Raw genomic sequence first — 8176 nt, forward strand, 5'->3', positions numbered from 1 at the left:
CCTCCCCTCCCCCCACACACTGTACCTCGGTTCCTTTCTGTCAAGTGCAATTTCCTCTCTTTTCAGAGGAGGCTACTGAGGCCAGAGAGTTATCAAAGGAAGGGGAATGCAGAAATCTGTTCCTGCGCAAAGGCAGGTTCAGAATTGCAAAGTATAACTGTGTCAGGAAATACAAAGTTAAATTGCCCACAGCCATGTCAGTTCTCCTTAACTTGGACACGCTGTGGATATTAAAGTGTGTGGTGAACAGCATCACCTCGGAGCCCCGTCCTGCCTCCCACGTGTGGCCAGCTGAGCACGGCTCTGGGGCTGTAACTTGGGCATTTCCTCATTTTTGTGCTTTGTGACTCTGAGGCTGTCGGTTGGACTGCCTCCGACACGCATGTGGGGTGCACACACCCTCCCTCTCTACCGCTCCCCCTTTCTGTCCCTTTGCTTTTTAATTCTCTTCCCAGGGTGTAAGGAAGGGAATTATGCTTAAATCATTCAAAATACATCCATGACTAGATCTGAGGTTGGGTTTTCATCTGTTGTAGTTTATAGGAGTATCAAGTTCACTTGACCTGTAATTAAGTTTCTTTTCTATCACTTGGACCAGGACTGAATAACTGTGACACTGTCTTCTCATATGCACAGCAGTCAATAAGCTGGATGATGAAGTAAGTGGTGAACTTAGGAACATTTAGCATAAGGAAGGTCGTTTATTCTCCCAGGGGGGTAGGGGGATTTGGTAGATAAGTGCTGTAATCATAATCCCTCCATGTCCATTTGGCTTGTAGTCACTCTGATTTATGAAATCACCATGCAAAAGGTCTTAATTTTAGAAGCCAATAATTGCTGGACTGATCAGAGATGACAGTGGAAAAAAGCAGCACACCCAATTCCTGAAAGGAAAAAGATTCCCCCAGAATGAGATCACTTGGTGTGTGTGTGAAATGGGGGAAGTACCTTTTGCTGACACGCTCTTTCTCTTATCTAGCCAAAGTACTACGGCATTCCAACAAAAAATGGTTTAGCATTCCTCTTCTGGAGGTTTACATGGTTATTGAATGCTTTGTATTTGATAGTGTGCTTCAGTGTTTATCAAACATTTCAGGAAAATGTGGCTATTTGATCCCTAGCGGCAAAGTAATAATCCCGTGGCTGTCAGTGAATTCAGATAAAAAGTTTAGACTTGCTAAGTTAGAATAACTTGTGAGTAGCGGCCCAAAGTGGGCTTTGGCTTTTAACTTGCTTGGCTAGCGGGCATCTGTCAAGCTGGGGACCCTTGCCCGAGGACCGATGTGCCGTCCCTGTCTGCTGGTCCACACCAGGTCACGTCACCTGCTCTTTCACAGTTTAATACTGGTGCTTTCTGTGGTGCACATTAGCTTAGCCCCTTCTGGCCCCCCAGGGGAGCTCACTCCAGCTTCTGCTTTAGCTCCATCGACCAGCAGACGCCGCCCACCCCACCCAGCCTCGCCTGGGCAGCCGGCCTGGGCAGCGGGCTCCTTCAGATGCTCCTTGGTGTTTCCAGCATCACGTTTCCCTCTCACGCCCCCACCCCTGCCCAGCTGCCAGAGGACCCTCCTCTCACCCATGGAGCCAGGGCGACCAGGGCCTCCCTTCTCACCGCCGGTGCCAGTTACCAAGGAAAGGTGGCACTTACGGAATTGGGGCCATTTTTTTGAGCATTGCAGAAAAATAGAGAAACACCTGTCTTTCCAAGGCTTTGGCATGGAGTAGTCTGGGGACCTCTGTGCCACGTCGGATTTGCTGCCCCTCCCTGCGTTACACACCAGGTGAAGAGCCCTGTGGCATTTTCTCCGGTGTACAAAGCCTCCTGGCCACTCGGCCACAGCCTCCCCAGTCACGGAAAGCAAGAGCTGTGTGGCCGCCTCCCATCCGGGGCCTCCTTAGCGCCATCGTGTGACCGCTGCCCGCCGAGGTTAGGTGTCCATCCAGCTTGTTCTTTGAACCCGAAAAATAAGTAAAAATCATATGTTGATTCATTTTCTCTTCATGTCTCAGTGGTTAGCCCTGTTGCCCCCATCACCATGTCTAGAAGAGTCCAGCACGACTTTTAGAGTCTCCAGGGACTGCCCCTGTCTGTCTCAGGTGGCACCGAGAGATGACGAGTGAGTGAGTACGTCCGCTAAGGAATGTTCGATCTCTGATTCCCTGTACTTACTGCGATTTTGAAAGTGGATCCCGCTGAGAAGTATAATGTTCTTCATACTGCACTTTGTGTTCTGAGCTGTGTTAAAACTTTTGGAGGATATGCCCTCTCTGGTGGCGCAGCAGGTTAAAGCACAGCACTAAGAAGCTCAAGCCACTTCCGCATGAGTTCGATTCCCGCCTGCCCCGGAGGTGACCACATGGCGCGGCAGACCTCTCCTGACCCGCCCGCTGCTCCCCTCAGCAGTGTACTTCGTCGATTTGCCTGTTCTGCTGCCCACTCTGTCTCTGGTGAAGCTTCTCGCTACCCTTAAGCCTCCGGCCTGTACCCCAGTTCTGTGTGCACAAATAAATAAATCTTTAAAAAACAAAAAAAAACTTCAGGAGGATAGAGGAGTCTGGATGCCATCGTCTCAGCTCGCAGTAAACCGCAACTCTTTAATATTTCTCAACCTTTTTTGGGGGGGTAAGCAGGGGGCCTATCACAGTTTTTGATACACAAATTTCACACCTGACATTCCCAGAGGCCCTTTCCAAACCTTGATAGCAGAAGACACATTTTTCCTATGGCCCAGAGAGTGGGACTGTACGTACTCTAGTTTACATCTTAAAATACATTTTATTTTCTAATGATGCCTAAAAAATTGTTATGTTCTTCTAACTGCAAATCACATGTCCTCCCTCTTCATATCCTGACGTGAGCCATCCCCCTCCCCCACCCCTCCACACACACAGAGCTTAAAAATCAGTGATTTGGAGAAAAATAGCTTTCCTGGTCCAGGTCCGGAGGGTCTGTTGCTCGCTGGCTGCCGTCTGGGTCTTGCTATTGTTTTCCCATTCTGTCCTCCGCCTGGGAATGGACGGCCTGCTTGGCTGTTTCCACTCGGGCCTCAGCAGAGAAGGCAGTATCTGGTGAGGAGCTAAGGTTTCAGAGCCGTCTCTGGCCAGAGTCTTTCCCTGTGGGCAGGGGGCGGCCAGGCAGCCCCTTGAACTTCAGCTCATTAAAGTCTGCTTGTCCTCAGTGGGTCATTTATTGAGTCAAGCATCTAGTCCTTTTCCTTTCCAGAAAGAATTAACATCTACGCTGGGATCATTGCTGAGAGGGAAGATTTTTATCTTTTCTCTGTGGGATCAACTGTCCCCAGTTGTTATCCGAGTTGCGCTTAGGGATGGAGTTTGGGGTGCGCCGAGATTCCCCAGATTTATAGGTAATGAGAAGAACAGGTTGTGTGAAGACGCCACGTGTGGGAACTAAGTGTACTTAGGGGATGTGTGAACCTGTGATCGTTGGCTCTTTCCAAAATGAGCATTGCAGCCTTGTCCTCATGAGGCTGTTTTAGCATGTGGTTTTGCCGCTATGGTGCTTGAAAACGGAGCACAAGGCCTTTTCTTCCCTGCTGGTCATTTGGCGGAGGGGGCGGGGGGGGGGGGCTGATGACTATCGGCGGCAGCATTCTCAGTAGTGGCCCGTAGCAGCGAATGTGACTGATGGTGTCTGTTTACTGGGGCACCCCCAAGGAGACACCGTTTCTTCTCCCTGTACCCGGACAGGACCCTGGTACAACCAGCTCTTCCCCTCAGAAGCACTGAGCTTGGTGGAGCTCCTCGATGCCTCATCGGTGGTTGGTAGCTCCATTTTCCCGGACAGCTCGAACCAGTCCATCAGCTGTTTCTGAGGGGTGGACACTGACTTGACTCTTCAAATGACAGACTTTGAACTCTTGTTGAGCTTCTCTGATGTCAGGGGTGCGTGAGGCTGTCTCGGGCTTTGGCTGGGGTCTTGGCTGCCTGTACCAGGCAGCACTGCTGGATTTGCTCTCCTTCCTCCTGTGTCCTGTCCCCAGATTCCTAAAAGACTGGAGCTGATGTAGCCCCTCGCCCAATGTTACAAACCCCAGGGGAGGCGTTGGCCAACTGCTTCCCCTGAGACAGACGGAGACCGGCCGAACAGCTGAGAGCAGAAGAGACTGGAGCACGTTCTTTTACTGGGTGCTTGGGGGGGCAGTCGGGGTTTCTGTTGTTGGTTTTCATGCCTCTGGCTGATTCCCGAGAGTGCAGTGGATTGCAAGGCATTGAGGTCTGGGGGAAACGTGAGCCGAGCACCGTCAGTGACGGAGCCTGGAGAGCAGTAGCTTGCCTACCTCTGCCAACCCACCCCCTTTTGCTCACCTGTTGGATGAGTAACAGACCCTTTCACCTGGGGTAGCCAGTAAGATGGTATCCACAGCAGCCAGCAATTGTAGCATTTCTGCCCTCTGTAAGGCTCCTTTGCTGCTCCCCTCTCCCCATGGGCCCACTTTGAGATCCTCGGTTGCTAAGTGGGTACCAGTACAGGCAGGTCATTCTCTGGCGGGGGTCAGAGCCCACCCCCTGCCTTGCATGTGGAGGTTATCCCAGCACTGTGTCTTCAAAATACAAGAGGATGGGTGTGATGGAGTGTTTGTATTCCGGCCTTGTTCTGGGGCGTTGTGGAGAGAATGTGGCAACCTGACAAAGAGACTAAGCAGCTACTCAAGGAAATGAAATTTTCAAATCCTTGAAAATCCTTCCATGGATGTAGTAAAAGTCCCAGGTGGGTCTAATGTGGCTTATATTCCCTGCACTGGTCAGATCTTCCAGGGGCTTCACTGCAAGCCCCCTGATTTTCCTTTCTCAGTGCCACTCAAGCCCTATGCAACACTTTTTTTTTTTCCCTTGACTTTGCGGTTAGTGGTAAAAACAGGTAAATTATAATACTCTGCCTGCTGTACAGGAGGAAGTGACTGCTCTACAGACATTTGCAAATGCCCTTTATGAGGTGAGATGGTCATGTTCTGTTGGTGATGACATGTGTGGAAGGTTCCAGAACAGTGGTCTGTCCTAGTGACAGTGTGAAGCTGCTGCACAAGGATTGTTATGCAGCCTTGCAAACCAGGGTGCTGTATTCTTTTTCTTTCTAGCTTCAAGAGGCTGACATTGTGGTCCTAGGCTCAGCCAAGCCGGAGGAGGTTCCCCTTTCCTGGATACAACCAGAAACCATTGTTCTCAACTGTTCACATGACTTCCTCTCAGGTAAATATCTTACTATGGGTCCTGGGCTGCTGGTAAAAATATCAGGTAGTTGCGGCCCTCCCTGGTGGCGCAGCGGGGGAAAGCACAGCACTGAGAAGCTAAAGCCACTTCCCCATGAGTTCGATTCCCGCCTGCCCCGGAGGTGACCACATGGCGTGGCAGACCTCTCCTGACCCACCCGCTGCTCCCCTCAGCAGTGTACTTCATAGATCTGCCTGTTCTGCTCCCCACTCTGTCTCTGGTGAAGCCTCTCACCGCCCCTGAGCCTCTGGCCTGTACCCCAGTTCTGTATACACAAATAAATAAATCTTTAAAAAAAAAATCAGGTAATTGCTGGTCATGTTCACCTTGTTTGCTCGGAGGACAGGATGTTCCCAAAGTTCTTGTGCTGGCCACCTGCACACAGTGGACAGGAAGCTTAGCGTGTGCAGGTCTCTGCCCTGGGTTAGCCGGCAGGTGAGCCAAGGTGCCCTGTAGTGTCTGCCTCTTCCCCCACATCGAGTGCTCAGGTCCACTTTGACGTGAAGTAGATCATGTGTATGTGTGAGGTAAACAAGAAATAGTGGTTTCGCTATTGTTTCTTTCTTTTTCTTTTCAGAACAGTGTTTATTGCACTGCATTTTCATTAAAAACAACTCATCCCCTACATCTCTTCCTTCTGGCCCATTGCCCCTTCTTCCCTCTCCTTCCCTTTTGACTTCCATTTACTAATAGCGACTAGTTTGGTTTTTAGTCTTTTACTTTGTCAGTTCACTCGCTATATAAATGTCCAGTCTCTGTCTCTGTCGTTTATTCTATAAATGACTGTTTCATCTTTCCTGATGACTGACTCATCCCTGATTTTTAAAAAGCAGAAAAATTCATTCTCAAAAAAAAAAATCTTGGGGTGATCACGTTTGGGACCTTTTTAGATTGCATCGGAATCTAAAAGTCTGTAAACATAGATGAGAGCAGTTGCCGGCAGGGATAATATGAATTGAGCTGAGAGATCACAATCATCTTTTTTCTAAGAACAGTTTGGGGTCATATTGACCTTCAGCTGAGATTATAACATTTATTATTCTTAAAATCAATCTATTAAAGTTAAAACAGGTACATAAATTCATAAAATTTAAGACTAACATTACTGTATTTACCACAGTGAAGATTAGCTAAAATGAAGTCTCTTTAACCCTAATTACTATTTAATGACCTTCATTCTCATTGAGACATCCTACAGGTGAAAGAGGGTAAAGTCGATTAAGTAAGAGAGCGATGAGATTTGGGTTCCTATGGGCAGTAAAAGAACTCTGGTTATTTTGTAACATGTTCTATTACTGCCTACTTTTACAGTATCAATTTTGTTATAACAGCCAATTGCTTTTATTAATCAGTAAAATTATTAAAATTGTAAAATTACTTTTGACTTCAAGAGGAATTTTCCGTGCTGGGGCAGCACTTGCTTGCCTGGGCCAGGCAGTGCCTTATGAGGCTGAGGCAATCCAGTTGTAAACTTATGGTTGCTCAGAATATTTTGATATTATGATTATACAAAAAAGGGAGGTCATAACATAAGTTAGCATGGAAATTCTGATTTTTCAGAGCTTTTCCCTTCCATCCGGAATTTGTCAGTCGACAGAAGTTGCATAGCTCGTGTCATGAAGTATCTCAGAACAATGTGTGGTCAGCGTCCCTGACCTCCAGGCCCTCTTTACAGTAACACCAGCTGGGCCAGCCGAGGGGCAGCCTCTTGCAGTTCACAGGTACATCCCCTGAAGCTGAGAACGCTCTGAACCACTCCCAGCCCAGCTCTTCAAGTCCCCGAGAACATGTGTGAGGGACCCTGGCATTGGGAACAGCCTCTTCAGGTGGCAGGCGGGCAGCACCTCCCCCCAGATCTAGTCAGCATGGTCAATGGCCTCTGTTCTTCCACCCCTGCTGACTCCATGTTTGTGTTCTAGATCCTGAGCTCCAGGAGGCCCCACCAAGGGTGAAACAGATTAAAAGGAAAAAAAAAAAAGCACAATTTTATTGGATCATAATAGAAGGAAAAGAACATTAACATGGTTACTTAATATGCTACTCAAAGCATTACTGAAATTTCTGTGATCATTTCTTGAAATAGAGAAATAGGAAAAGTAGCTCCTGTCCGAATTGAACCATAAGATCCACTGTGATGATCACTGTGAAGCCCCAAAGCCGTGGGGGCTGAGCCATGTGAGTTCTGCCTGGTGCTCAGAATGTGGGTGTAAGAGAAAGTCCGAGAGAGGAAGCTGGGTGAGGGCTGGTAAGGCCGGGGGAGCTATGGCCTGAGGCAGCCAAATACCTCACCTGCTCCGTGGCCCCTGTAAGTGGATGGACAAGATTCCAATCTTAAATAACCTAGGAAAATACATCAAAAGAAAGCCCTTTGGGCTGAAGGAGGGGGTGGGCAGGACAGGTAGGGGTAAGGCAAGATGCTCAGGAATTTCCCATAAAGCTCACGGGCTCAGCTTTTGTACAACTCACAGACGTGAGCCACGAGAAGTGCAGTGTGAGCCACAAGTGGGATTATGGAGGTTCGGAGCAGTGAGAAGACCCGCGCTAAGTAACTTCTTTGAGATAGATGTCATGTGGGGAGATGCACTTTTTCTTTTTTTCTAAAGCACTACTTCCTGACTGATACATGGTGGGCTCAGGCACGTGGCTGCAGTGCACAGAATCCCAGCTAGATTAGATGGGCATTTAGGACACTTTCTTGAGATGATTTATCCTTGGCAGCCTCCTGGCGCTCCTTAATTAGCATCTATCCATTTGAGCCCAGCCCTGGAAATAGGGAAGTCTATTTTCATATTCATTTGGGGACCTCCTCAAAAGCTGTGATTATAGGAAAGTGACATTTTATTAGGGGATGCTGCCTTAGTTGTAGTAAGTTTCTTTTTATAAACTTTATTTTAAAACACTCTTAAAAATCGGCCCTCCCTGGTGGCGCAGCGGGTTAAAGCACAGC

The 8176-nt window shown here is 48.4% G+C and overlaps 1 protein-coding gene across 2 annotated transcripts in view; it reads left to right on the forward strand.

The window, feature by feature from the left end:
- The window catches only part of MTHFD1L (methylenetetrahydrofolate dehydrogenase (NADP+ dependent) 1-like), a 138766-nt gene that overhangs the window by 6948 nt on the left and 123642 nt on the right, over positions 1-8176 (forward strand). For both annotated transcript variants that reach the window (XM_012721984.1, XM_012721977.1), the window contains exon 2: positions 5097-5208. In XM_012721984.1, the coding sequence (XP_012577438.1) occupies positions 5097-5208 (112 nt within the window). The remainder of the gene's footprint in view (positions 1-5096; positions 5209-8176) is intronic.

This window comes from Condylura cristata, unplaced genomic scaffold, assembly GCF_000260355.1.
Source record: "Condylura cristata isolate star-nosed mole 26May11 unplaced genomic scaffold, ConCri1.0 scaffold00001, whole genome shotgun sequence".
Lineage (NCBI taxonomy): Eukaryota > Metazoa > Chordata > Mammalia > Eulipotyphla > Talpidae > Condylura > Condylura cristata.